The sequence below is a fragment of the Durotheca rogersii genome (genome assembly GCF_024521655.1).
Source record: "Durotheca rogersii strain YMJ 92031201 chromosome Unknown GGS23scaffold_3, whole genome shotgun sequence".
Taxonomy (NCBI): Eukaryota; Fungi; Ascomycota; class Sordariomycetes; order Xylariales; family Xylariaceae; genus Durotheca; species Durotheca rogersii.
The window spans coordinates 1,282,338-1,310,171 of NW_026251234.1; the positions used below are offsets into that span (position 1 = coordinate 1,282,338).

At 56.9% G+C, this 27,834-nt stretch overlaps 10 protein-coding genes across 10 annotated transcripts; 7 read left to right on the forward strand and 3 right to left on the reverse strand.

Annotated features, from left to right (window-relative positions):
* The first annotated feature begins 141 nt into the window (after positions 1-141).
* On the forward strand, positions 142-2,965 carry GGS23DRAFT_551692 (T-complex protein 1). The gene is made up of 3 exons (XM_051515369.1): positions 142-642; positions 734-819; positions 908-2,965. The coding sequence occupies exons 1-3, from the start codon at positions 555-557 to the stop codon at positions 2,435-2,437; spliced, it is 1,704 nt and encodes a 567-aa protein (XP_051375419.1). The 5' UTR covers positions 142-554; the 3' UTR covers positions 2,438-2,965.
* A 747-nt stretch (positions 2,966-3,712) lies between these two features.
* GGS23DRAFT_284241 (uncharacterized protein) lies at positions 3,713-5,851 on the forward strand. Its single transcript, XM_051512577.1, has one exon. It carries the CDS (start codon positions 4,108-4,110, stop codon positions 5,659-5,661), a length of 1,554 nt encoding a protein of 517 aa, XP_051375420.1. The 5' UTR covers positions 3,713-4,107; the 3' UTR covers positions 5,662-5,851.
* Positions 5,852-8,756: 2,905 nt separating this feature from the next.
* On the forward strand, positions 8,757-10,289 carry GGS23DRAFT_615277 (uncharacterized protein; the record flags this gene model as incomplete). The annotated part of the gene is made up of 5 exons (XM_051520709.1): positions 8,757-8,940; positions 9,005-9,061; positions 9,126-9,579; positions 9,676-9,771; positions 9,842-10,289. The coding sequence occupies 5 exons, from the start codon at positions 8,757-8,759 to the stop codon at positions 10,200-10,202; spliced, it is 1,152 nt and encodes a 383-aa protein (XP_051375421.1). The 3' UTR covers positions 10,203-10,289.
* Positions 10,290-10,814: 525 nt separating this feature from the next.
* GGS23DRAFT_284355 (putative oxidoreductase) lies at positions 10,815-13,034 on the forward strand. The gene is made up of 5 exons (XM_051512578.1): positions 10,815-10,865; positions 10,950-11,128; positions 11,212-11,321; positions 11,454-12,403; positions 12,481-13,034. The coding sequence occupies exons 3-5, from the start codon at positions 11,295-11,297 to the stop codon at positions 12,965-12,967; spliced, it is 1,464 nt and encodes a 487-aa protein (XP_051375422.1). The 5' UTR covers positions 10,815-10,865; positions 10,950-11,128; positions 11,212-11,294; the 3' UTR covers positions 12,968-13,034.
* A 1-nt stretch (position 13,035) lies between these two features.
* On the reverse strand, positions 13,036-14,665 carry GGS23DRAFT_284368 (putative short-chain dehydrogenase). The gene is made up of 3 exons (XM_051512579.1): positions 14,193-14,665; positions 13,920-14,131; positions 13,036-13,717 (listed from the first exon to the last, which is right to left on the reverse strand). Exons 1-3 carry the CDS (start codon positions 14,445-14,447, stop codon positions 13,135-13,137), a joined length of 1,050 nt encoding a protein of 349 aa, XP_051375423.1. The 5' UTR covers positions 14,448-14,665; the 3' UTR covers positions 13,036-13,134.
* A 586-nt stretch (positions 14,666-15,251) lies between these two features.
* On the reverse strand, positions 15,252-17,330 carry GGS23DRAFT_615281 (putative cytochrome p450; the record flags this gene model as incomplete). The annotated part of the gene is made up of 4 exons (XM_051520710.1): positions 15,252-16,016; positions 16,145-16,935; positions 17,059-17,060; positions 17,132-17,330. 4 exons carry the CDS (start codon positions 17,328-17,330, stop codon positions 15,389-15,391), a joined length of 1,620 nt encoding a protein of 539 aa, XP_051375424.1. The 3' UTR covers positions 15,252-15,388.
* Positions 17,331-18,165: 835 nt separating this feature from the next.
* On the forward strand, positions 18,166-19,903 carry GGS23DRAFT_602967 (uncharacterized protein; the record flags this gene model as incomplete). Its single annotated transcript, XM_051519408.1, has 3 exons — positions 18,166-18,198; positions 18,270-19,255; positions 19,423-19,903. The coding sequence occupies 3 exons, from the start codon at positions 18,166-18,168 to the stop codon at positions 19,901-19,903; spliced, it is 1,500 nt and encodes a 499-aa protein (XP_051375425.1).
* Positions 19,904-20,628: 725 nt separating this feature from the next.
* GGS23DRAFT_615300 (putative cytochrome P450) lies at positions 20,629-22,975 on the forward strand. The gene is made up of 3 exons (XM_051520711.1): positions 20,629-21,114; positions 21,177-21,312; positions 21,394-22,975. Exons 1-3 carry the CDS (start codon positions 20,718-20,720, stop codon positions 22,586-22,588), a joined length of 1,728 nt encoding a protein of 575 aa, XP_051375426.1. The 5' UTR covers positions 20,629-20,717; the 3' UTR covers positions 22,589-22,975.
* On the forward strand, positions 22,976-25,389 carry GGS23DRAFT_284416 (putative cytochrome P450). The gene has a single exon (XM_051512580.1). It carries the CDS (start codon positions 23,363-23,365, stop codon positions 24,959-24,961), a length of 1,599 nt encoding a protein of 532 aa, XP_051375427.1. The 5' UTR covers positions 22,976-23,362; the 3' UTR covers positions 24,962-25,389.
* A 223-nt stretch (positions 25,390-25,612) lies between these two features.
* GGS23DRAFT_551723 (uncharacterized protein) lies at positions 25,613-26,960 on the reverse strand. Its single transcript, XM_051515370.1, has 2 exons — positions 26,651-26,960; positions 25,613-26,564 (listed from the first exon to the last, which is right to left on the reverse strand). The coding sequence occupies exons 1-2, from the start codon at positions 26,767-26,769 to the stop codon at positions 26,306-26,308; spliced, it is 378 nt and encodes a 125-aa protein (XP_051375428.1). The 5' UTR covers positions 26,770-26,960; the 3' UTR covers positions 25,613-26,305.
* Positions 26,961-27,834: the final 874 nt, after the last annotated feature.

Below are 27,834 nucleotides of genomic sequence, written 5' to 3' on the forward strand. Positions count from 1 at the left end.
AGAGGACAGGGAGGCAGTGAGATGAGACGGTAGCGGGGAACGTGGAGGGGCACGGAGGGGGCCAGGGTCTGAAGAGGGGCTCATCGTGATAAGAAAATAAAGGGGATAAGGCCCATCGCGATAAGCAAATCGGACAGGGAAGAATAATTCTCCCACACCCGCAACAAATTCAATTAAGCGGGCAAGCTCATCCTAATGGCAAGGTCCCCATAGTGTGGAAGGCAACTAAGCAGACGAAAGTTCTACCTAGCCTATCCATCGCCCACCTTGGGCTCGACACCAACCGTCTTCATCACTTCACCTACCTGACCTAACTCACCAAGGGGCAGCCTGAACAGATCGCAACCTCGGTCGATACACCTCAAGACTACACGACCACCAACTACTCCCGAGCCCCATCTCCTTGGTATCAACTCGGTTTCTGCCTGCACCTGGCACTAGCCCCAGCAGGTGCCTACAGCTTTGGCCGACCCCCGCGTTTGAAGACCGCTAGCATTAAAAGAACCTACCTAGAGCGCCCCCAAGCTTGCGAAGAAGCACACTCTCCTCAACAGATGGCGTCCATGTTCGAGCAACCCGGAAACGGGACCCTCTTCCTCGGCGGGCAGAAGATTTCTGGTGCCGACATTCGGGATCAAAATGGTAAATAAGAGAATGGCTGCCTCCTCGTCCCCAAGCTCCCGAGAGCCGAACATATGCAAATAGATACAGCTGACAATAATTGGCTACTTAGTCCTTGCTACCCAAGCTATCGCAAACGTTGTTAAGAGCTCTTTCGGCCCGAGCGGCTTAGACAAGATGATGGTGGACGACATCGGAGTACGTCGATCCGACCCCTACCACTACCGCCGCCACTATCCTAACCACTATATACTGGTACAAAGTTTGGCGGCTGATTATATCCTAGGATGTTACCGTGACCAACGACGGTGCCACCATCCTAAGCTTACTAGACGTAGAGCACCCCGCCGGCAAGATTCTCGTCGACCTGGCCCACCAGCAAGACAAGGAGGTCGGCGATGGCACAACTTCGGTCGTCCTAATCGCGGCCGAGCTTCTACGACGGGGGAACGAGCTTATGAAGAATAGAATACACCCAACCACCATCATCACCGGGTACAGGCTTGCGTTAAGAGAAGCTATCAAGTACATGAACGAGAATGTCAGCACCAAGGTGGAGAATCTTGGCCGTGATTCGCTGCTCAGTATTGCCAAGACCTCCATGTCCAGCAAGATCATCGGCGCCGACTCTGACTTCTTCGCCAACATGGTTGTAGACGCCATCCAGGCAGTCAAGACAACAAACAACCGCAACGAGGTTAGGTACCCGGTCAAGGCCGTAAATATCCTAAAAGCACACGGCAAGGGCGCGCTCGAATCGCTCCTGGTAAAGGGATACGCTCTAAACTGTACCGTTGCTTCCCAGGCCATGAAGACCCGGATACAGGACGCTAAGATCGCGGTGCTCGATATGAACCTACAGAAGGAGAGGATGAAGCTCGGCGTGCAAATCACGGTCGACGATCCGCAACAGTTGGAGCAGATCCGCGCACGTGAGTCCGGAATGGTCATCGAGAGAGTCGAGATGATACTCAAGGCCGGCGCGAACGTTATCCTGACGACTAAGGGCATCGACGACATGTGTCTGAAGCTCTTCATCGAGCGGGGCGCTATGGCCGTGAGGCGGTGCAAGAAGGAAGATCTGCGGCGAATTGCGAAGGCCACCGGCGCGACTTTGCTCAGCACTCTTTCGGACTTGAATGGTGACGAACGCTTCGACCCCTCGTACTTAGGCTACGCCGAGGAAGTTGTCCAAGAGCGTATTTCGGATGACGAATGCATCCTCATCAAGGGAACCAAGTCGCTGTCTTCCGCCTCTATTCTTCTCCGCGGGCCGAACGACTTCCAACTCGACGAGATGGAGCGGTCCGTGCACGACTCTCTGTGTGCGGTCAAGAGAACTCTCGAGAGCGGTAGCATCGTACCCGGCGGTGGGGCGGTGGAGACGGCTCTGCATATCTACCTGGAGGAGTTCGCCGGCACGGTTGGCTCGAGAGAGCAGCTGGCTATCGGCGAGTTTGCGCAATCGCTTCTCATCATCCCGAAGACGCTAGCCATCAACGCGGCCAAAGACGCAAGCGAATTGGTTGCGCAATTGCGGTCACGGCATGCCCTGTCGCAAAGGACGCAGGACGGAGAAGCCAACGAAGACGAGAAGATAGTCGCCCGCAAGAAGAACTACCAGAACTACGGTCTAGACCTGATGAAAGGCAAGGTCGTTGACGAGATCAAGGCTGGCGTGCTAGAACCCAGCATGAGCAAGATTCGGCAGCTAAAGAGTGCAGTGGAGGCTTGCATTAGTATAATGCGTATCGATACCCTGATCAAACTCGACCCGGAAGAGAAGGGGGAGCCAGATGATGGCCACGGCCACTGAGAAGGGGGGATAAATCCAAAAGCCAAAGGGGGCGGCCAAGTGGGCATAAGGCGTTCCTTATGGGAAGACGAGTCGAGAGACACAGGTCTAACCCTACATTCCAACAAGCAATTTCCGGTTCCGAAAATGATCAGCATGTGCAGTACTATGAGCGTCTAGCAGCGCCATGGCTTTTTTTTTATACGTTCGTAGGCAGATCAGTATTGTGCGGTGAGAGAGGCCAGATGGAGGGATGATGATGCATAACAATCCCTGACCGCCCGCAACTTGGTCAGCGGAATTCGGGCGGGTATGATGCGAAGCGGGTTGCGTCGGCTTGAAATGTTGTAGGTAGGTAATTATGCGTGCCATGCTGCCAAGGCCTCAGCCGAAGAAGCCCCAGCCAGCCGCTCAGCTTTCCCCACGGTATGCCCCCGCCGTAGTTTGTGGACAACCGACTACAACAACAACGGCAATACCAAACAACAGCGTCGTGCGACGTGTTCTTCGTCGGCAAGATTCGACGGCCTTGGCTCGGGGGTGATTCCGTACGTAAGTCACGTCATAACTATTTCTTTTCTTTCTTTGTTTTTATTCTATTTTATAATTCCCCTCGCTTTCTACGTTGTCTATTTGGGAATTGCCAGACCCGCCACGTGGGCCAGTTGGAAGAAAGACACATGCCAATCTATCATGCTCTGCCCCTGGACTCTTCGACCCGACGGCCCCGAATACGGAAGGCCGAGGCGGGACTAGGCGAAGGAAGCCGGCGTCATTACCGGCCTTTCCGCCCCCCTCTACCAATTTGTTACATAACTGGGAAGGGTTCGAATCGCCGATGCCCTACGCACCACCATCCACTGATCCATCCGTCCATGCATGCAGCTAGCCGACCTACCTAACACAACCACATGCCATCCCGCCCTTTCTCCCCCCTTCTTCCCCCCCAAGTGCCGCGCCGAACCGTGGAGTCGGGGGTGCTCGAAAAGGGGAAGGGACAATTTATGCTCCATTGGTCAGTTATGCCTCCTGCGGGTATCGCCTGCATGTCATCAATTCAGGTGACCGGATCCTGTGGGTTTTCTCTGCTCTAGTTGCGGTCCAACGCCCGTCGCCTATAAGTAGGTATATAAGAGAGTGAGTAAGGCAAGTAGCGGATAGGCAAGCCAGGAGGCGTGATTGACCATCGAGTACACTAGCAGCCTACCCGCTACTGCTGATGCTAACAAGCCATTGGTGATCTGTCGTTTCCCCTTTGTCCGCGCTACTCTTACATTGATTGCTATCCTTGACGTTGGCTTTTCACCTACTCTGACAACAGTTAGGCTTGCTAGGAGGATACATACCTATATATTCGCATATATACACGGGTGTAAGGTCGCCGGGCCTTAGAAGGGGGAAGGAGACAAGGACATTATTTCGGAAGCCTTGCTATTTCTGAGCTGCGTGTCTCACATCGTGTCCATCCCACTGTCCGCGGATCGCCGCACGTCTAAGTCCCACTCCGGAAAGGGCAAGCATTGTCGAGAAATAAATAAACAAGAAGGGAAGGGAAGCGAGAATGAGAATCCTGGAATAAGAATAATTATCTTCAGAGACGAGACGTGTTCTCAATTTTTATTTCGATTTTTGCCATCGAACAATCGCAGACGACGGACCGACCAGCTACTGATCCGCTCATCCAATACCTAATGGGTTCGGCCTCCCAGTCAGTTGACGGCGCCGCGCCATCCGGGCTCCTCAACGCCGCGGCGCCTCACCTCGCCCTCGCGCATCCAACCGCGGCTGAGAAGCAGCGGACCTGGACCCTGAACCATGCCGAATGGGGCGGCACGCTGAGCCTCGATGAATACCTGCGGCGCGAGCGGTATCTAATGACGGTGCCACTGGCGCGCGACGGCGGCATGACGCACTGGATCCTGACAAACCCGTCGTTACCCCCACTTGGAAGCAACGCTGGCCAGGAGAAGAGAAAGCAAGAAAGCAAAGGTACAACAACGACCGGGCCGCGCCCCGTCCTCGCGTCCTGCGAGACTATCCGCAAACGCGTCCTAGTCACTGTCCCCGGCAGCAGCGCCGTCCGCGATGGCCTGGTGCACGGCGTTGGGTCGGTATTCACGTACCCGGAGCACCGCGGAAAGCGGTACGCGGGGCGGATGCTGGCGGAGCTCGGGGAGGCTTTACGGGCGTGGCAGCAGCCGGAATCGCTGCAGAAGCCGCAGGTCGTGTGCTCGGCGCTCTGGTCTGACATCGGCAAGGTCTTCTACGCCGAGAAGGGTTGGGCCGCATACCCGAGCCTACACGTCGAGTTCCCAGTCCCGGCGTCGGCGGCGGTGGGGGAGGATGAGAATGGCCTGAGGGATGGGAAGGGAGCGAGAAAGGTGGAAGAGGGAGGGATAGAAGTAACTGTGACGCCAATCACATCCGCTAACCTATCCGATCTCTGCGCGCGCGATGAGGCCTTGCTGCGCGCACGGCTCCCGCGCGTAGCGCAGACCACAGGCCGGACCGCTGTTGCCTTCGTGCCCGACGTCGATACGATGCAGTGGCACCTGCATCGAGAGGACTTCATCACGGGAGTGCTATTTGGCGACTCCCCGCCGTCGCCTAGCTTGCCCTCGGACGCGACAGCAACAACGGCAGCGGGACCAGCAGCAGCTGGATTCAGGCAAGTGGCGAGAGAGGTGCCACCAGTAATCAAGGGCGCGCTAGCAGAAGTGTGCAGCGGAGGTCGCCGGCGCCGTGTCTGGGCCGTCTGGGCGCGGAACTACCACGGCGACGCGGCGGTCCGGGCACGGGCGGATCGTAGCAACGGCGATAGTCAGGGGGTAGGCAAAGGGAGACGTGAGGCGATTGAGGAGAACGTAGACAAAAACACGCTATATGTGCTACGGCTAGCGATCGACGCCGACGCAGACGCCGACGCCGCTGCGGCGGCGGACCGGGAGCAAGAAGAAGAAGAAGTGGAGCCGGCCCGACACCTCGTAGCAGCATTCGCGGCAGTGCTGCGTGCGGCGCGGCGCGAGGCTGCCGCATGGAACCTCGGTCGCGTCGACCTGTGGAACCCGTCAGCGACGGTACGGGGCCTTATCGAGAGGGCAGGTCTGCGGTACCGCTGGGTCGAGCGCGACGCCGACAGCATACCCAGCCTGATGTGGTACGGGAGCGGCGACGAGGAGAATCAAGCCGAGGAAGGAAAGGACGCGGTCGTGTGGGTTGATAACGAGAAGTACTGCTGGTGCTGAACCCGGGCTGAAGCTACGCAAACTCAGGCCTGGAAGTTTACGGGGATTTCGTATCTATTAGAGGCGGGGGATCGGACGAGAGGCTATGGGTTAGTGAGATAGAGCCAGGGCGGATACGAGATGCGCGAGATTGCTGGTCTTCGGGGTTAGTTACGGGCAACGAGGACTCTTGCCGTTACCGCTGCGGCTGCGGCTGGGGAAGGGGATTAGAATAGAGGTTACCTGCATCTATAGGTACAAGATTGTATCCATATCCTCCACCCATCCCCTACTTCCCCCTTTCTACACTGGTAGATCTATCTAGCGCCGCTCTCCCACCCATATTATCACGATGCATCGAAAGCCACACGGTACGCGTATCACAACTACTGATACACACACTTATAGTGCCGATGTATATGCGCAGGCTACGCCGTACGCACCCCCTTGTATAGGCTTGGTAGTTCTATAGATGCGTATTCCGAATAAATCCAAGGATAGCTGGCGGGGTAATAGCTCTGTACGGATATTACGGTCTTGCACACAGAAGAGACCCATAACATCCCGGTTGAAAAGGAGACAAAAGAAGAGGGGAATCGAAAAACACGACACTCGCGACACCGCGCGAGTTATTATAGCGCGGAAGCGGTTTCACGATATACAGGCAGATTTCGGGACGCCCATGGGATGCCTATGTCTCATACGGGGTAGAGCTGCGGCATATTCGTGGTGTTGTGAGGGGCCAGAACCCACACATATTTCCAACGAGATGACTAGTGGACATAACAACGAGCTCTTCCTGAATGCCCTTTCTGCCTCACTGTGAACCCCGCCCAGCACTCCCAGGGCTCCTTCGTAACTTACTTGAGTGATCGCTTGGGGTCCCTGGTAAACTCTCTTAACCTCGCATTGAGAGTCCTGGGAGAGAAAAAAACTGGCGCGGCATTATCGACGTGGGAGGATTGATAGCTGCGTGTCTACTCGGGAACTACAATACTAGAATAACAGCTCTCCGCGGCTCTTCGCCTAGCTACATCAGTGCGCTGCAATTCTCCGTAACGGCATGGCTTGGTGGAATCAAGTAGAGGACCCTGCCTTTACTCGGTCTTGCTATAAGTATTGACGGTAAAGAGCTGTGATCACCAACGGCCTGTTCGTAGAGATAGTAATGACATTACACGAGATGGATTTTTGTATAATACCTCCTAGAGACTCTCTTATCGAACTGGCTCTCAGCCCTGAAACGGGAGGAAACGGCTTGCGACCACCGTTCAAAACGGTAAAGCTACGGCTAGTGCCCTATCGGGTGCGTTGAGCATGTACCTATATGGTACCTACCTCATCTTATTGGCATGTTCTGGCATGCCAATCGGAAACCGCCGGGCGCGATCGTCGGCTAATTCTATGGGTGCCTACCGCCCACCGTGGCACCTGGTAGTATGAGATCAGTAGGTTACTTAACGAAGGATAGGTTCGATTCCTAACAGCGCTACTTGGTAGTCTTCGCTACTTAGCTCATCTGTATGTGCCTGATGTATACATAAGTACCTACGTTTACCATAGGTACCTACCTCGTAGGTACTGTCCGCTCGTCTCGAGTCGGCTTCCTCCTCTGCGGCATCCGACACTTAAGACAGGAGAAAGGATGCCCGTGGATGGCAGAGCTGAATGGCGTCCCGATGGAACGGAACGGCCCTTGTGGGAGTGGAGCCACACGTGGCTTGTCTGCTCCACTCCACCAGGCCAGGGTTCTCGCAGATTCTCAGATTCTGAGATTCGCGGCGTTGCATTGCTGGCAACTGCCTATGTTACGGTACCTATCTCGGGCACCCCTCGTTTCTCTGCCATGTATTTGTCCAACCACCCAGAAAAGGCGCCACGAACACCCGGAAGACCGGAAGTCTTTAGAATATCTTCGTGATCACCCGTCATATCCGTCTTCACGCAGGCAAGAATTGCAGCATCTCGCCGTGCGGCAACCACTAGCGCCCCCGAGTTAGGCGGCGCTGACCACCCTCTAGCGAACTGAGAGAAATATTGCCCTGTTGCGTAATCCCCCGCAGCAGCGGCTGAGCTCCATCCCCCGCCGGGCCACCACACGCCCAATCGCCTCCACGGTGCGCCTTTGGATAGAAACACGGCACTGTGTCTTTCCCACAACCTACGGCTACGCACACCCCCATCTGGGAAGAAGACGGGAATTTCCGTTGCTTCTTAAGATGTGTGATATCGGGTACGAAATGCTCTAGAGGTAGAAGTGATATCTTGAAATGGGAGTGACGTGTAGGGCGACTGGACTCGCCGGTGTGGTAATACCTACATTTTTCACCTTTTTTTTCATGGGCGTGTCTTAGCCTCTGGCGTTCTAGTCCGCCACCACCGCCTCTATATCCCCAAGGGATGCCCTCCTTCTCAGGAGAGTTGGCGTAGATAGGCCGTCGTAAGGAGTGTACCCCTATGCCTATGTTTTACGAAAAGCCACTTTCGGCCTCTTAGACCTAATTCACCTTTCTCTTTTGTTCTATCCCTTTAAGGAAGCACCTGCTCTTAGGATGGCAAGAGGCCCCCCCGATGGACCACGGAACTTCCACATAAGTAACTTCGTCCTACGATATACCGAGGTAGATAGGTAGGCAGCAGTGTGAAGGTAGTGCGCACTACAACTTGGCCATTAATATATCTTCTTACTGTCACACTGGCTTTGGGCCAGCTTCATCACCACTTCAACTGCGATGGATTCTTGGACCTGTCTCTCCCCATCTTACTGGTGTAGATAGTTCCCGTGTCTGCTTTGTCATATTAATTGGGAGTTTGAGATCCTTCGATGTCGTGGTACTGGAGATCTGTATTTACTACCATTAATATCCCTCGGCCTTGCTGTATATAGATATGCCTGATTACAGACTACGTAAGGCATATAAATATATATATATATAAATATATATATATAATATGCATACATAATCGTTTATGCCGTCGCATCCAATGGCGAGAATGTGTATACTTAATACCCTGTGACGGCGAAGGCCACGAATACTTGCTTCCTCTTTCCTTGGCTCAACCTTCGTCGTTTCGCCATTTGCCAACCCACCTCCGTCGAGGACCTCTGGGATGCCATGGATTCCGTGGATCTTTGCACGATCCCGGCGGGGGTGCCGCCAGACGGCGTGTCTAACTTCATAGACCCGCCATCCCTGGGCCCGGCCGTCGTTGCCGTCGGTGTAGTCCTGTGCGTGATCTCGACCGTCTTCAGCGCTGGGCGGCTCTACGTCAACCGGGACACGATGCACTCTGCCGACTGTGGGTTCTCCGCATCGGAGATCGAGCACACGCCTCGGTAAATGCTGACGGAGCCTGCTTGCAGACTTCACGCTTCTAGGCTGTTTGACAAACATTACCTACACAGGCGTCATTTGTTCCCGTGAGCCGACCCCTTTTCCCTCGCAACTTCGTCCCTGACCTTTCGATCTCGGGGGTGGGCTAAGAGTACAACTTCTACCGCCACTCGTGGGACATACCCGTATGCTGGTACACGGGGGACGCGCTCAAGCTCCCATTCGTCCAGACCGTGCTATTCTCGCCGGCCTTCTTCTTCCCCAAGGCGGCCATCTTCCTGCTATACAGGCAGCTGTTCGCGATCGGGCGGCGCACCCGCCTCGCCATCCACTTCGGCCTGCTCGTCACTCTGCTCGTCTACTTGTCTAACATACCGCTGGCCGCCGTCTATGCGGCGCCGCGCGCGGGCCAGTCGTGGGACTCGCTGCTACTGAGCCTCGTGGCCAACTCGCACCCCTTCGCCCTCGGCGGGACAGTGCAGAGCGCCGTCGGGACGCTTATAGACTTTTACATCTTCATCCTGCCGCTGCCGATCCTCTTCCGCCTCCAGATGCCGGTGGGGCGACGGCTGCAGCTAGTCGGCATCTTTTCTACAGCGTTTCTGTAAGAGGAATCGCCTGCAGAGGAGAGAGAGAGAGAGAGAGAGAGAGAGAGAGAGAGAGAGAATGAGCTGAGCTGAGCCAAGCTAACGCCGTCCAGCGGGGTGGGTGCCAGCGTAGTGTCCCTCGCCTTCAAGATCGAGATCCTATCGTCGGTTGATTCGGCGTGGCTCGCCGGCATAACAAGCATGACCTCGTACGTATTCTTTCTAGATCCGCGCGCGAGCCCAGCCAAACCCTACGGTTAACACTCCCTGCACCTCTAGCCTAATCGAGACCAACATCGCCCTCATCGTAGGTTGCATGCCGGCCTTTGCGCATTTCGCGACGGTCACGATCGGCCGGTCGGCGTTTTTGAGGTCGCTGCGGTCGCGGCTGCTGGGCAGCCGGGGGCGGTCGGCCGAGTCGGGGAGCGGCGGCGGAGGATCGGGAGGCCAGGCCAAGCCGCCGACGCTAGTGACGTTCGGCGCGAACCAGACGCCGCGCCGCAAGAACTACTTGGAGCTGAGCGACACCGCTCTGCTACGGACCCAGGGGAACACCTTCCCGGGCGACCCCGCGGAGGAGGAGCACGAGATGCAGCCTAGGTCGAGTGGCACGCGTAGGGATGCAGAGCAGGGCGCGTAGGAGAAGGGGGTAGGACGAGAGGGGTGCCCAGCGGGGAAGGGAGCTTGCCTACGGCAAAGACGGCAATACCACGGATTGGTAATGATGTGGATGGCAGGACGTGATATATTAGGTACCTAAGCACAACCACCATACGTTAGGTACTCGGAGAAGTGATGGAGCTTTCATGACCCCCCTTGCCCTTGTAATGAGGATCGCAAACGTGCATAAGTTAGGTACCGGTAGACTGGTAGGCATAGAAACCAGTCTTATGGATGTGACAACTCTCTTCGGAAACCCGGTTGGTGGCACACCCGCTCGTTCTCGGTCCCGGGCCTTGCCGACTACAGCCAGGTGACATTTGCAATTTCCGATGCAATATACACACATGCGCTGTCTCTGCCGCGCCTACTAACGGAAACAGCCTGTGCAACCGCGGACGATGGGAATTGTGTGTAGACAAAGCCGAGGGAAAGGGGGGGATCGTACACAGGGGAGGAATTCTTATCTCCGAGGTGCATTATCTCTATGAGTACCTTCTTGGATTAGGTACCTAGGGTTCATAAAGATATTTGTACGCCGGGAGCTGTTGGATCTGGGATGCTTTAGCGTGGTCCGAACTACCCGTTGGCTCTACGTTATTTTACCTATATTTAAGGCTTCATCATTCCGAGTTCTTGAAAGGTAAGTGATTCTTTTCGCAGCGGGATTCTCTTGCCACCACTATGTACAACACGTAGGGTAGCCTTACACCTCTGTGAGTTTTAGATGCTATACCTACCTCTCTGCTATCCCGTAGCAAGCCGCTGGTGTTTCTCGTACTTCACGCCACACCGCAACCCCCATCCCCTCCCCTCCGGAACAGAAAACGGCAACCAATTAGCAGCCAACGAAAATATCGATACTTCCTAGTATCCATCTTCATATAGTGGAACGTATACGAAAAGGTACAAGAGTCCCCGTGGGGTCCGTTATCCCCGTCGTTGACGAGGGTTACCAGCTATTAACACTGGTCGGCCCACACCTACAGGTACCTATATGAGCAGCTGCCGCGCCGAGCTAGTACTGGAACCACTGCGGATACGACTCTGAGGAGAACTAAGGCTAAAAAAGATGGCGGACAGTACCAGTCTCCACCCAGTAGGTGTGGGCTCTCCTCTCTCTCTCTCTCTCTCTCTCTCTGTCACTCTCTCCCCTCTCTACACTTCATAATTGTGTGCCTCACTGCCTCCCTTTGCCTGTAGCTGATGTGCAATACGATGCTATCCCTAGTGTGAGGCCCTGGCTGCCCGTATCGGTGCCGACAAGGTCCTCCTCCCTGGCAGCACGGGATACGACGCGTCCCTATCGTCGTATTTTAGCCCGCAGGCGGCTGCCGTCCGCCCGACCTGCTTCGTCACCCCACAGACCGCCACCGACGTCTCGGACGTGGTCAAGTTGCTAACCTCATCCGACAATGGTGGCCCTTACGACTTCGCCGTCCGCGCTGGCGGCCACACCTGGTTCGCCAACGCGAACAGCGCCCCCGGCGGCATCACCATCGACCTGCGTGGCCTCAACTCGGTCGACCTCAGCGCCGACAAGTCCAGCGTGTCCATTGGCGCCGGCGCCACCTGGGATGCCGTCTATGGAAAGCTCGACCCCCTGGGTCTCAGTGTCGCCGGCGGTCGTGTCGCCGGCGTCGGCGTCGGCGGCTTGACCCTCGGCGGCGGCATTTCTTACTTTGGCCCGCGGGAGGGCTGGACGTGCAACCAGGTGACGTCGTTCGAGGTGGTGCTAGCCGACGGCTCGGTGGTAGAGGCCGACGAGAGGCAGAACGCGGATCTGTGGTGGGGGCTCCGGGGCGGGTCTAACAACTTCGGCATCGTCACGCGCATCATCCTCACCACCTTCGAGCAGGGACTGCTGTGGTCCGCCCTGACGCTCAACCCCGTCACCGAAGTCGATAGGCAGGCCAGGATCTACGCCGAGCTCATGGCGGCCGAGAACTACGACGAGAACGCCTCCTTCCTCACCGGCTGGGCCTTCGCCAGCCAGCAAGGTCTGAGCGTCACTCTCAACCAGCTGGTCTATACGCGGCCGGTCGCGGATGAGACTCCGGCCATCTACAACCCCATCCTAGATCTGCCTGCCATCCGCAACGCGTCGGCTACCACTGTCATCGCCAATATGTCGACGCTCGCGCAGAATTCGGTGGCCCTCCAGAGACCGCAGGCGGCTCGGTACGTGCATCTCCCGTGGGGCCCAAGCTTCCCTCAAATCCGCCCAAAGCCCCGAAGCTCATCCTTCCCCTTGCCAGTTACATGACCGCCACGGTGACCTTCGTCCCCACCGAAGCTATGATCCGCGCAACCTACGACGCCTTTGACGCGTCGCTCTCGCTGCTGCAGGGCGTGGCGGGGCTGATGTGGGCCGTGAACCTCGAGCCCCTGCCGCCGCAGATCTACACGCGCGGCGGGGCCGACGCGAACGCCCTGGGACTAGCCGAGCAGAGCGGCTCGCTCGTCGTGTGCCTCGTCTCGCCGTCCTGGTCAGACACCGCCCACGACGAGCAGGTGTACGAAGCGGCGCGCTCGCTCATGGCCGACGTCGAGGACCGGGCGAAGAAGCTTGGCGTGTATCATCCGTACATCTACCTCGACTACGCCGCGCCGTGGCAGGCAGTTATCCAGGGCTACGGCGAGGAGAGCGTCAAGAAGCTCCAGAAGCTGAGGAAGAGGGTCGATCCCGGACACGTGTTTACGCGAAAGGTCACGGGCGGGTTTAAGATTCCGGATGAGTGTTGAATGGGGAACATTAAGGCTCAAGGTAGGTCGCTCTACGTTCCGGAGAGAAGTTATTACTATATTATATCTATGACTTTCTTGGTAGATCTGTTGTCTCGTCTCCCTATCATGTGACATCATAATGTGAATACTACCCAGTCAATTGATCCTAGCCAATCTATAGTTGCCTACTGCCAATTTTCCAAAACTGTCTCGCCCTCCTTCAGACCCGCCAGCTTCACTGTCTCCTCCCACACCAACTTCCTCTTCGCCAGGTCCCTAGACTCCTCGCTCGTCTGCAGCGGCGCCCTCCCGTCGAAGTACCTGTCCTTCGGCAGCTCACCTCCCTCGCCCACTCCGAAGGCGGCCTCCAGGACATCGCTGGCCGAGCGGCTGGGCGGCCTCACTGGCCCGTTGTGCGGGTTTAGGTACAGCAGGATCGGGTAGATTATCTTGAAGATGAGCACACGGATGACCCACGACGCGAGCCGCTGCAGGCCGCTTATCATGGTGCCCGGGTCGACACCGAGGACGCAGATGCGGTGGAGCGCGGTGTCGGCGTCCAGCCGTGCCTGCAGCTCGTGCTGCATCATGACCAGGAAGAGCTTCGCGGCGCCGTACCGCCGGAACCCGCCGCGGAAGGACGCGTCCTCGGTCGCCGGGCTCCACTCCCCTTTGGCAATCGCCTCGAAGCTGACGGCGTCTGAGATGAAGGTCTTATACTTCGGGTTCTCGAAGGCCTTGCCGCGCGCGTTTCGCGGGTCGTTGGGGCTGCCCGGTGGCGTCGCGAGTTAGCCTCCGTCTTGCGGTCCGCAGAGCATCTTGTCCCCAGGCCAAGTCGTGACATTCCGTTCCCTCGCGCATTCGGCTGCGGCCGCCACACAGGGGTTGAAAAGAGTGAGTGTCTCAAGGACTAGAGGCACTGCCTGCTAGAAACCGACACGACAGCGGAAAAAAAAGATTAGACACTCACTCGTGACCCTGGCTCCCGATCACAACGATCCGGCCGACCTCCCTATCTAGGCTCTGAAGCAGAAGCAGGGTGAGGAGCCAGTGGCCGAGGTAGTTGGCAGCGAATGTGGTGTCAAAGCCATCGGCGGTCCACGACTGGCGGCCGAAGTCCTGGAAGCCGGCGTTGAGGACGAGGGCGCGGAGCGGCGGGATCTCGCCGGCAGCGACGCGAACCTGCGGCCGCGGAACGTCAGCGCAAGTAGGAGCACCGGAGGGAGGGGACGAGCGGGCTCACATTGATCCCCTTCGCCACCCGGCGCACGTCGTCAGGCCTCGTCAGGTCGAGGGCCACAACATCGTGCGCATGCGCCCCGCCGCCGCGCACAAGCGCCGAGGCGAGTGCTGGCGCGTGCGCCGCATCACGGACGACATAGAGCCCGTGGTAGGCGGCGAGTTCGGGCTGCTCGGCGATCCGCTCGGCGATGGCGCTGCCGAGCGCGCCGTTGGCTCCCGTGACGAGGATAGTCCCCTTGACGCTGGCGGCAGCCATTTGTGTACTCTTCACTCAGGTTTACCGTTATAGGTAGTGAAGAGACTTGCCCGGTCGCTGTTTGGCGATCTCACTAGAGCAAGGGGGGGGATGAAGCCAACTAGTTCAAGCTGAGGAAAGACCAAAAAGGGGGGAGATGGCGAGTGGAAGGGAAAGGGAAAACGAAAGACCAAGAAAACGACATGTTGGGCAAACGGTAAAAGAAGGGATAACGGAAGAAGAGAGCGAAGGCTAGTTCGGCTACAGGCCTTCTTTGTGCTACCGTCCAACCAGGGGGCCCTCGCTGGAGCGGTGAGTCGTGAGTCGATGCCTCCCTTCCCTTCCCTTCTCTTCTCGGATGCAGTAATCTCCGGTGAAGAAGACGTTCAGCCCTGGGGTTTCTATCGGAAACATGGCGGCACCCAGTACATGACTGGCAGGGTAGGACGTGATCCGAATGGAAGATATAGCAATGCGTAGTGTGGTAATCGAGGGGCGGTTGTATCACGGCAACACAAGTTGTCCTTGCGCCAAGTTGCTTCTCTGGTGCCGCCCCCCCTCCCACTATTGGGTACCTAAGGTTACAAGTAGGTACTCCTTAGGTACGTTGAACGTACCGGGTATTACGTACCTTAGGTACCTACCTAGGCTAGGTAGGTAGGTAGGTATATTGGGCTAGGTACCCCAGACAGGAACCTCTTCACTATTTAGCGCTGACTTCCGGGCTGTTGCTAGCGTGTAAGCGGGGTCGAATTACGCTTGGATAGCCAGGAGGTGAGGACGGACGCAAGGGGACTGCAACTACTAAGTTGTCTACGCTAGGGAGACTGCGGAGAGAACGACACGAGACGGGGTAGCGAGAGAGAGAGAGAAGTAATTCCATTCCTACAACCACTTTCGTAGCTACGATATCAGCGCCATCCCGTCCTTCGCATGCTGCCCGGCTGCCCCCTCAAAGCCCCTCACGCCCGCAGCGAAATCCTCACCGGGAAATCGTCGCCCTCCTTGATCGACATGGTCCCTAGCACGGGTCTGCCCTCGTCGGCCCGCGGGAACGGCGGGTCGCCGACAAGCTGCACGTCGAACCGCCGCAGCAGCGCCGCCACGAAGACAGTCACGGAGTAGCGCGCGAGGAACCGGCCGCTGCACATGGTCTTGCCGCCGCCAAAAGGGCGCCACGCAGGGGAGCGCGCCAGGCCCGCGCGCGCATCGCCGCCACCGGCCTTGCTCGGCACCCAGCGCTCAGGCCGGAAGCAGTCGGGTCGCGCCCCGACCACCCGCGCGTCCAGGTGCAGCAGCCGGTGCGGCACCACGACACAGCCGCCGCGCCGCAGCCGTTTGCCCCCGACCACCGTATCCGCCGTCACCAGTCGCACGGATGCCGCCCACCCCGACACCCGCAGCGTCTCGTGCCACACTGCATCGACGCACGGGCAGCGCGCCGGTTCTTGGATCAGCAACGGGTCGACGAGCGCGCCCGACGGCCCGAAGGCGGCGGCTGTCTCGGCACGGTACGCCGCGAGCAGCGACGGGTTGTGGATCAAATAGCTGAGCATCCAGAAGGCCGTCTTGCGGGCGTTGGTGTTGATGCTTTGAAGCGGGTCGTTACTATTGTTAGCGGGCGCGTATTCTTTCTTACGTCGCGTTGCTTTGCGTACGCGTGAGAGAAGGAGAAATTGGGCAGGGAGGGGGAGTGGGAGGGGGGGGTGTTATCTCACGCGAGGTACAGATGAAACACGACGATGGCTAAGTTCTTGCCCTCGACACCGATTGCCCGCATCTCGTCTTCCATAGCGTTGACGAGCCAGGCCGCGCCGCCGCGCCGCTGGCCGGGCGGCACTTGAAAGTACCGGTTGAGCGAGGCGATGACCCGGGCGCGCGGTGCGGCCATATCGCCGGATAGAAACCCCGGATACCGGTACAGCATCTTCCAGATCAGCTCGTCAAAGGCCAGAAACGCCGCCGGCAACGCTGGGTCGATCCCAGCTAGCGTTTCGCCGAAGTATACATCCTGGCCGAGCTGGATGAAGGCCTCGGAGCACCACTGGTACAATGGCACCTCGATGCTAGCGGGGCTCGTGGACGCCACGCTCGGAAACGACGCGAGGTCGGCCAGGTTAAGATGTCCGTCGACCCAGGCCTGGACCTGCTTCTGGAGCGCAGCGAGGTTCTCGCCCGGGTGCAGCTGGTGCGCGTGCATTCGCTGGGCTAACACACCCAGCGACTCGCCCTGGGGGTTCGGGAAACCGGTCTTATCGGCGGGCAGGGCGGTATACACAGCCTTAATGATATCCTCGTCGTTGCCGTTGATACGCATCAGACCCTGAACGAAGGCCTCGAATGAGAGCGTCTCGGTGTTGCGGTAGACCTCAGCTGAGTGCTTGGCCTGCGTCACGACGTAGAAAGTCATCCCGAAGGCCGTCAGGGCGAATGGATCGTCCGTGTTGCCGAGATAGCTCCTAGCCAACATAAGCTCGCCAGTATTTGCGAGGTGGGTTTTTCCAAGACCCTACCTAGCTCTAGAGAGCAGGCCGTTCGAGTCGAGAAAAAAGGCTTGGCCATGACCTAGACGAGAGAAGAACCATTCAGATTCTAAGATCAGATCGGGTAGAGCTCAGGGGTTCTCACCCACAACTAGGAAGAACGTAATCAGTATACCTATGTCTCCAGCTGGTCCCGCTCAGTGGTAAAACCCTTTGACTTACATGGGATCCAGTAGGGAAATTCCTTAGGCTGGTCAGGATGCAGAAAAGGCAGCACCGTAAACCTCCATGCTCGCCACACAAACAGCAAAGACAACAGACAAACCACCGTTCGGGCCAGGACAGGGCCGAGCAGGCCCTCGGAGCCTTGAATAGCAGAGATCTCGGCACTAGTAGCCGTGGTGTTGACTACCGAGGACATGACGGCGAGAAGGATGTGTTCCGTTCTAGTATTCTACCCCTATTGGGAACCAGAACTTGGAGCCGGGAAACGGGCACGCATGTGAAGAACAACGAACAGCCCGGGCACCGAGCGCTTCTCCTAACGCTGTAGCTATAACTCTTCTCGCTTTCTCTCTCTAATGCCTGCTAATTACAGTGCTCTTCCCTACGAGACTGGAAGGGAGGGGGGAAGGCGTAATCTGTGTTCCCTCTGGCGAAGCTTGTTCACAGGATAATAGATAAATAGGCAATATAAACACGGCTGTGTTCTAGATCTCGGGAGCAGCGGCTCGCATACTCTGGCTGACGCCCTGCCACCCATACCGATACCAAGATGGTGCGGGTTGCCGAGTTGACTCTCTGGAACGGGACTAGGTAGGTATGGCATGCTGAGCAGCATATCCCGTGTCAAAAGAAAAGGGACACTCCGCCGCGTAGATGTCTCGCAGAGGTACAGGCCACCTATATTAATTAATTAATTCACTTCCCAACTGGCAACCTGTGACCGTCATTACCCGAATCGAGTCTACCGTTGCGATGTTTTTTCTTTCTTTTCGTTGTCTGGGTGGGGTTGCGCTGGTTAGAGGATTATTATGTACATACATCGGAAGAACGTCTAACAGCAGCAGCAACAAGCTCCGTCTATTTAATATCTGCCAGACATGTCCAAGCTACCTATGTTGCCATTTTTTTTTCTTTGCCGAGTCCAGGTGTTATCTAGATGATCGGTAACACATTCTAGATGGTCATCAGTGGCTCGCTCGCAAAGGTCCCGGATACTACGCTACTGCTGGCGGCACCTAGATCCGGCGGGTATGGCGAGTGTTACAAGCACCACGAGCGCCTGCGTAAGATTCCCTCCCACGTCCGCCCGGCCCAACTAGGGGAAACAGATTTGACTGATGGAGAGAGGTGCCAGTGCCTGGCGCTATCCCTCGCACTCAGAGGCAAAGTCTCCCTCCCCGGAAGCCCTGCTTACACGGCATCGCTCGAGTCATATTTCTCCTTACAGGAAGCCGGCGTCCACCCGGCCTGCGTCGTCTCACCCCAGACAGCGCAGGACGTGTCGGCGGCGGTGCGCATCCTTACGACGACCGCCCCTAGTCGCCCCAGCCCTGTAAGCCCAGCAGTAGTAGGCTGCCGGTTCGCCGTCCGGTCAGGAGGTCACGCTAGCTTTGCCGGGGCGGCCAACCTGGAGGGGGGTGTAACTATGGACCTCTCTGGGCTCTCCAGCATCGCGCTGAGGCCCCCGGGCGTGGATGTAGCGGCGGCGGGTGTCACCCCACCCACCGTATCCGTCGGCGTCGGATCCACCTGGGGCTCTGTCTACGCCCACCTCGACGCGCTGCAGCTCGGCGTGGGTGGGGGCCGCGCCACGGCCATCGGCGTGGGGGGTCTCACGCTTGGCGGCGGCATCAGCTACTTCGGCCCGCGCCGCGGGTGGACCTGCGACAGCGTCACGAACTTCGAGGTCGTCCTGGCCAACGGGACGCTCGCCAACGCCAACGACGACGAGAACCCCGACTTGCTGTGGGCGCTGCGCGGGGGCACCAACAACCTGGCTATCGTCACCCGCGTCGATCTGCAGACCTTTCCGCAAGGCGATCTCTGGGGCGGCCAGGTCGTGAGGCCGTTCGAGACAGCGGACGAGCAGATAGTCGCGCTGGCGGCGTTTAACGACCCCGAGAGCTACGACGAGTTTGCGTCACTAATCACGACATTCGCGTACTCGGGCGCCCAGGACGTGCGGGTTGTGGTTAACAATATGGAGTATACGAAGCCTGTGGCGGATCCACCCGCCTTCCGAGCGCTAGCCCGCATGGCTGCGCTGTCCAGCACCCAGCGGATCACGAACATGTCGGATCTGGCGGCTGAGACGCAGGCGAATAACCCAAGAGGCTTCAGGTGCGCTCGTTTTTTTGTCTCTCACGCCCCCCCCTTGTGTGTGTGTGTGTGTGTGTGTGTGTGTGTGAGACACAGAGATGCCGTCCCGCATACAGTGCCCACTTCGCATAGTGTTATCAGACATACATTTATTACTAACAGCCCGGTTCGCGCGCCGAGGGAAACAGGCAAGCCAGCGCCACGCTTACCATCACCTCCTCTATCACAGCCATCAACGCAACCGTCCTGGCGTGGAATGCCAGCGTCGCTTCTGTCCGTTCTATCCCCGGCATCGTGTGGGCGGTGGGCATGGACCCGCTACCGGCACTCCTTTACGCAAGACACGCCAGCTCCAACGCGCTCGGGCTGGCCAACCGGGACGGCAGGGCTCTGATTATTGTCAACCTGAACATGGTATGGACAGACGCCGTTAACGACGACGCTGTCGACAAGGCGGCTAGAGCGCTGGTTGCGGCTATCCAGCGAGATGTCGGTAAGCTGAACGCCTTAGATCCGTTCCTGTACGCCAACTACGCCGCGTCCTGGCAGCGCCCACTAGAGAGCTACGGCGAGGCCAGTGTGGAGAAGTTGCGGAGAGTGCAGAGGGCATATGATCCCGGGCGAGTTTTCACCGACTTGGTGCCGGGGGGGTTCAAGATCCCGGAGTAACCGAGTGAGGAATGCCCGGGTGAACTCGCGGCGCGGCGGTGCGTAAGAATGAATAGATTAACAAGTGCAGGATGCATGCAACTAGCCGGCTCCAGAAAAAAAAGCATCGACGCCTCGTATTCTGACTAGTACGTTGAATCCCCAGGAGTAGGTAGTTACAGGGCTTATCCTGCGCGCTGGCCCGCCCGCTCAAGCCCGGTAACTTTTTTTTTATTTGTAGATTACGGGATGTTGTGGTAAGCCGGCGAAGAGGTCGCCGGGGTGTGCCCGGGGATGGTGGCGAGAGGGAGACTGTCCCTCCCAGTTTGATTCACATCGTACGAAGAGCTGGCAGACGGCCAGGAAGCAACACGTTAGATATCCAGACAGACATGCGTTTCCCGTTAGCTTCGGATGCTGGGCCCCGGTCGCCATAATGTGCCTACCTGTACAATTTGGACTGACCAACGTAGTTGTATATGTAATCGACCCGTCCGCACCTCGGAAGAGGGGGGGGGGGTGGTTGTCACTCTAATTCCCTGTTCTGTCGACGAAAGGGGTAAATCCGAGCAGAATGCCTTCGTGAAACCCCCTCGAAGTAATGCCATCAACGTACAATACGTTACTAGCGGACCTACACTGTAAAGATTTCTCTTGTGTAGAACTCCGGGCTTTCACCCGGTGAGGACAATTGGCATACCCCCAGACCCGTGTCATGCTTGCCTACAAGCCGCCCGAACACGTAGGCCGTACTGAATTCTCTCTCCGCCCTCCCCAGCCCTAGCACCTTGTTTTATTTCTAGGCTTACTAGTTCGCCATCTCGTTGCTTCAGTTATGCCTGTCTCGTCGTGGCTTCTACTATCGGCCCTGGCTTACTTGGTGTGGACCCTCATCTGTCTTGAGGCCAACGCGCGTAAAGCCCGCTCCCTACAAGTGCCGGTGGTGCGGATCCCGTTCAGCACGGGCAGCAACATCTGGGTGCTTATCCAGCCCCTTGTGTGGACGATCCTGGGCTGGTGCGTACCGATTCGATGGAGCTCGTACCCAGATTTCGTCCGTTTCTCGCATCGGAACTGGCAGTTCCTCGAAAAGAGCAGCCCCACGGAGCGCTTCGGGCCAGTTTGGGCACTCGTATCACCCGCTGGCATCGGCCTATACGTTACCGATCCGGATACCGCTGAAGAGATCTTCTCGCGGTGGAAGGATTTTGTGCGCCCGGTTCATAAGTACGGTAAGCGGGGTCCTTCTCTAGAGTACGCAGCCGCACGCCCATCTCACCGGTGAGGTACCTAGGTATGCTAGCGTTCTATGGGCCGTCTGTCTTCACGGTGGGGTTGGATGACTGGCCCCGTCACCGCAAAGCCGTGGCGGCGCCGTTCAGCGAAGGGTTGATGAAGTTGGTATGGAAGGAAGCGCTGTGTCAGGCCGAGTAAGAAGATTCTATTTCCTACGATTCCTCTACTTGGGGGGGGGGCGCTGTCCTGGCTCAAGCTGACCCGGGCCGCTCAAGGGGAATGCTGCATGACTGGACCACCAGACACCAAGGGAAAATCCCGAGTCTTGAAGGAGATCTACGGGCGCTTACGTTCAACGTACTCGCGGCGACGGCATTCCAGGAACCTCACGGCATGGAAGGAGGTACCACACGGTCGAAAGTCGGCACAGAGGCTACGGAGGCCTACCGAGACACGCTCCACATCGTACTCGAAAACTCTATCCTCCTGATGCTAGTTCCCTACCGTCATCTCACCGGGACCTTAGTACCCGAGAGCCTGGCCAAGATCGGACGTGCGGCAGCGTCTTTCAAATCCATCCTGACGCAAATCGCTTTAGAGGAGACGGCCGCGATCGACTACGACGATGCAGCGCCCGGTGGTCTGCTGACGCCGCTCGTGCGGTCTCTGAGCTCCCGGGCCAAGGCCCCTAGACGAACAGAGGACGTAGCTAGTAAAGCCAAGAGGAGAGGTCTGTCGGCCGACGAGATTCTGGGAAACATCTTCGCTATCAACTTCGCCGGCCACGACACGGTCCTCATCACTTTGACGTTCGCCTTGACCCTCCTGGCGGCGCATCCTGACGTCCAGGAGTGGCTGTACGAAGAGATCGCCACCGTCTTGGGGGGCCGCGGTCTAGGCGGGGGCGCATTGGACTACGATGAATGGGACTACAACGTATTCCCGCAGCTCAACCGCTGCCACGCCGTATTCCTCGAGACGCTCCGACTCTTCGCACCCATCACGGCCGTGCCCAAGATGGCCGCCATCTCGGGAGCAACAAGCCTTCAGGCCGGGGACCAGGCGGTACTGATCCCTCCAGGGGTCGAAGTCTACCCGGCACTCCTCGGCATCCAGACCGACGCGCGATACTGGGGCGCTGAGCCCCACGAGTGGCGGCCGTCGCGGTGGATCCTGCGCCCCGGAACGGTCGCCGAGGAGGAGCTGCTGGTCCCGCGGAAGGGCACCTTTTTCCCGTGGTCGGACGGCCCGCTGAACTGCGTCGGGAAGAAGTTCTCCACGGTCGAGGGCGTCGCCGTGCTGGCCCGTTTGTTTCACGGGCACCGGCTGCGTCTAGAGCAGGCAAGCGGCGAGACGGAGGTCCAGGCGAGGAAGAGGGCGAGAGAATGTGCCGAGTATGTGAATTACAACCTGCTGCTCCGGATGAACCACCCGGAGAGGGTGAGGCTGGTGTGCGTGAAAGGTGGATGATGAGACCAAGGGGCCTAGACAGCATGGCTTAGACAGCATAAGCACCATCGCGTCATTTTGTTCTGATATGGAGAGCACGCGGGGAAACGGAAGCAACGGAGGTGCAAATCACTGCCTCCAGCTCCGAGATAAGCCAGCCACCTACCCTACATGATAGCAAAAGGAAATGCACGATTTCACCCTCGTAACGTTAAGGTATCGGGCCTTCTGTGATAACCCGCCAAATGTATGCATCAGAGAATGGAGGCGTCGGGTTTGGTTGGTTACACCTTGCTTATGCTGTGAGTATATATGCCGGTATGCTGTATAACGATGATGGGATACGACACCTATAATATCTGATGGGAGTGGTCTCCCTGTCTCGGCTGGGGATTGGGACGATTACCGCAGGCGGGCGCCGTTCGGGGCCGTATGCATACCTGTGTTCCTAAAAGATGGTGGGCAGACATCCAAGGTGGCTCTAGCCATACTCACACCTCCTCTCCCATGTCCTCCCTGTGTCAGTCCGTTTTCATACCTAGGTAGGTAACCCTCGGTTCCTTTAGGTACATCCCTATCTTCAAGCTTTAACCCGGCAGCGTCCCTCTTTACACGCAACTATAAAGTAGCTCGGGGGACCCCGTTTTCTGGACCCACGTCTCCCATCTTATTTTCGATATCTGGCGATTTAGTCCCTGTAAGTCTGGTCGCTGAAGAGAATCTTCCATTCCACCCAGGTCAGCCAGAATCAGAGTAGATCGTGCCCCCCTCAACGAGAGACTGTATTCGCCTAAGATGCTGTCTGAGCTGCTTTTGCACCCGGCATTGCTCGTCGTAGCCATTTTCATCCTGTATTCCACCGCATCTTTCCTCAGACGGCCCTGCCTCCCCGAAATTCCCATCATCGGATCCCGCAAGGGCGACTGGTTTCCGTTACTACAAGCACAATGGCGCAACACACGAGATTTCAAGGCGGCCTTGGAGCAGGCCCACGCTTACGGCCGCCCTGTACTCGTGCCTGTCGCCGGTGAGGGTCACATCGTGATACTACCGGCCGAGGAAACCAAATTTATTACTGACCAGCCGGATTCGGTCCTTGGCTTCAGCGAGCGCGCGTTCGAGTTCTTCCAGGTCGACTACACGTTTATAGATCCCGTGATACCGCGCGTGCCGCTCCATGAGGGGCTGCTCCGGGCGAAATTGACGCCCCAGATTGGTAGCCTGGTACCGGATCTGGCTGAAGAAGTCGCCTGGGCCTTCGAAACGCACTGGGGGGGTGCGGGAACAGATGAAAAATGGCGCGAGGTGTGCGTTTTCGAAACGATGCGCCACATCGTCGGGGGCGTCGCGAACCGCGCATTTGTCGGCCTGCCGTTCTGCCGGGATCCCGAACTGGTCAATAACGGCATGGCATTCGCCATAGACATCCCGCTAAGTTCCACCATCATAAAACTGGTTTGGAAGCCGCTGCGCCCACTCGTGGCCCCTCTTGCTACCATTCCTAACCGCATCCATACGTGGCGGTTCCGCAAGATCCTGATATCGGAGATCGACCGCCGCCTGCGCAATTACGACAAGCATCAAAGCGGCCCCGAGGCCAGCGAACCTCCTACCGAGCGCGAGCCCAACGACTTCCTACAGTGGTCGATCGAGCAAGCTAAAGCCCGGGGTGACCCGTACATGTGGCGAAGCAAGACACTCGCGGACCGGATCCTGGCGGTAAATTTTGCCACGATCCACACGACGTCTTTCACCTTGACCGAAGCCGTGCTCGACCTCGTCTCATCCAAGGCTGAATACATAGACGAGATCCGCGACGAAATCACATCTGTCCTCGCCGCCCACGGTGGTCGGTGGAACAAGCACGCACTCGGCCAGCTCAAGAAGCTCGACTCGGCAATCCGCGAGAGCGCACGCTTCAGCTCGATCGTATCGATCGGGCTCGGGCGCGCGGTCGTCGCCGAGGGCGGTCTGACCACTCCGAGTGGCGTTCACCTACCCCGGGGCACCAAGGTGTCTGTGCCCGCGTATTGCATCATGCGCGATGAGGGGTTATACGTGGGAGCTGAGACGTTCATGCCCTTCAGATTCTCGGACCAGCGGAATAGCGACCGCCGGGTAGAGGGGGGCGACAACAATCGGAAGGCAGACAATGTGCGCCGCGCGCGCGACGCCCTCCCGACAACAAGCTCCGATTTCTTGGTCTTTGGCCACGGGAGACACGCCTGCCCGGGGAGGTTCTTTGCCGCCGCGGAGCTGAAGCTGATTCTAGCACACGCGTTCGTAAATTACGACTTCGAAATCCTGCCGAAAAAGCCCGAGGGCTCGTGGGTGGGCGTCACGAGGCTCCCGCCGCTGAAGGCTACCATTAGGGTGAAGAGGCGGAAAAAGTAAGACCAGGAACAGGAGAGTGTGAGCGGATAAGGCGCAGCATCGTGAGGACGAGAACATACGCCGGAGTGTTCGACGACTGTGTTTGAGAATCGCGACGGAGCTTGGCACTCAGCTGTTACGAGATGAAACGCGGTTAGTCTGAGTAGAGCTAGGCCAGGGTGCGATGACTCAGCAGGTAGTCGTCGCTTAGGGCAGCTTACCTTAAAGGTAGAGGTAGCCAGGTCAGGTACTGAACTAGGTGTGTAAGAAAAGCACACACGTTTCCTACGGCTATAATGTGTAAGATAATGGATTCAAGCTTTAACCCGAACGGAAATGTTCGCCGTAGTGAGGAGAATGTACTCCTTTTTATTAAAATATGTTTTTAGGTAAAATTATTTCGCACTTGAACTGGTGGAGAGAGTCCCGTTGGTGGTAAGTCGATGATGCTAGGATGTAGAGATGTATACGTAGTTTTACCTTGATATTTATCGGCCCTCATTAGTACTTAGGTATAAGGAATATGTCGTTAGCGCTATTCTGTGAGGTAAATACATGCATGTAAGGCATGTCCGGGTAATGCCTGCTTAATACCTACGCTTACTCATTACCCCTAACTGCTTAGTCGGACGTCGAATTTATACCTAGAAAGAGAACTTCGCATTGATTGAAGCCGAACACGCATGCCCTTAGGACGTTGTACATCGAGAGATGTCTGCCTACCTCCTCTGTCTACTTAACGTTGTACTTGCACTTGAAGCATTCCGTAGACCTCGTGTAGGGCTCGACACGGGCCCTAGGCACGTGCTGACATGGTTTATTCTGCAAGATTGCAGATCGCGTTCATTTCGGCAATTGAGTCAAATGGCCTGGGGATGGTGGAACAGAATAATCTACAGGGACGCCCTACAACCTTTCGAATACGTGATAATATAACGTTAATAGTATGAGATATTAGTGCGTATTCGCCTGATAGTAAGAACCACCATCTTTGGTTAATACATTGCTTCTCTCCTTGAGCTCGACGTTTTGAAATGGAAAGGGGATGAGAAGCCGTGACAGACCCCGATCCCATTGCTTATCGGACCATACCGATTGCGAGGCGAAGGCCACAGGGAAGTGGGTTGATTCACAGTGCATACCTCTCACCGAACCCAAGTTCTACTCGGCACATGGATGTAAGAAAGAAACAGGAAGGAAAAACATGGCCTGATCCTCCTGCGCGTGAGAGCATAGATAGAGACTATTGGTGTTGCTTGAATGGTGTAAAGGTAGGTATAGACGGATTCTGTACCAAGCAATGTGAATCCGCTCTTGTCGCCTAGGGCCCCTTAAGAATCCCCTAGGTCCTCCCAACTCCACGTCTCACCGTCCACTGGAGAACTTCTCGTGCCACTTGCCTCTCGCGACAGGCGCTGGTTGCCCGGCCGACTCGGGCACAAGCTCGATCGTATCGTGTATTGTTGCGATTGCCTTGAGGCCCGTCTCTGGCATCTGCGACGAGACATTTGCCCCCGAGGTTGTAAGCAGGATCAAGGCATTCGAGGTGTTCTTTTGGCGCAGCCCCCATGACTGAGTACGGCTCTTTAGCAGGGCTGAGTTGGTTGACGATTCCAGCGTCAAGCTGCACTCCCAGTTCCCGTGGTTAGGATGAAGATAGAAGGGCCAGTTGGGGCGGGAGACGAGGGGGTATTTAGGCGCTTGACTGACATCGGCGGGTCTTCAGACTCTAAAAGTGCAAGCAACTCGGGCGGAAGCTCAAGCAGCTTGTACCCGACCCCATCTGGGGCGTGAGCAAACGAGATACCGGTATCCTTTTGGCTGGACATTATCTCCCAAGCGGAGCAGGCAGGGCACGGGCTCTCCTATCGAGTCGATTTAATATGCCAGAAATAATTAGGAATCTTGGCATTTATCGAGGTGGGCAGGTAGTATGGATTAAATAGCATCAATTAGAACAAGTCCGGTATGAAATTGGGAGCGGGCTTAAGATAGCGATGGAGGCACACCTCCACGCCGTGGGGCGGCATTCAATTACAAGAATCTCTATGCAGATTCAAGGGATAGCTGTGCATATATAGGAGCTCCACATTTACGGGGTACCTACCCATACTGCAGTCCTCTATTGGGATGTACACGCATTCAGAGGTGTGGGAAAAGCCGACCCTCAGACGAAGTCTCCCCCCACTTATTAGAGACGCGCCTGGGCTGATTGATTGGCAAGCGTGTCCACGTATCCCATGCCTGCGTACCTAGGTACCCGGTACTTATACTACACGTATAATAGGTTGCCGCATCAGCAGCAAGTTGGGCGGATTAGGTAATGGGTTGCGCCTGGGTAGCAGCGCCATCCGGAGTAGCTGAATACGCCAGCCCGAGCCTGCATACCTGCGAGGTTGGGGACGTAGCGTGTATTACGTAGAGGCACCTACGGTGGTAGGTAAGGTAAGATGTACTACACGTATAGTGGATGTGTTGATAGTTTTGCCCACGCATTGTGGATGGTCAGGAATACGAATCCATGCGACAACCCAAAACGGGACGTCGTGCTCGTTTCCCAAATGCCATTTTCATTTAGGTTTGTTTCATAAGGTGCGGTTGTGCACATGATATTGACGCGGCTGGCAAAGGTACATAGGTAATAACAGCCGTCTGCTCATATAATGCATCTCCCGAGTTTTAGTGGACCTCCTCAGAGGAAGGAAAAAGGAAAAGAAAAGAAATAAATAGATGAGGAAGAGAAAAAAAAAAAATACCCTGCCGCGCAAATGCCCGCCCGCCTTTATCTCCATCCTAGTCCCGATCCCAGTCGGCCAACTCTACATACCTACTCCAGTGGTCATTGACCGCAACCTTACCAATACCAATACCGATACCATCCTCGGGCTCTCTGC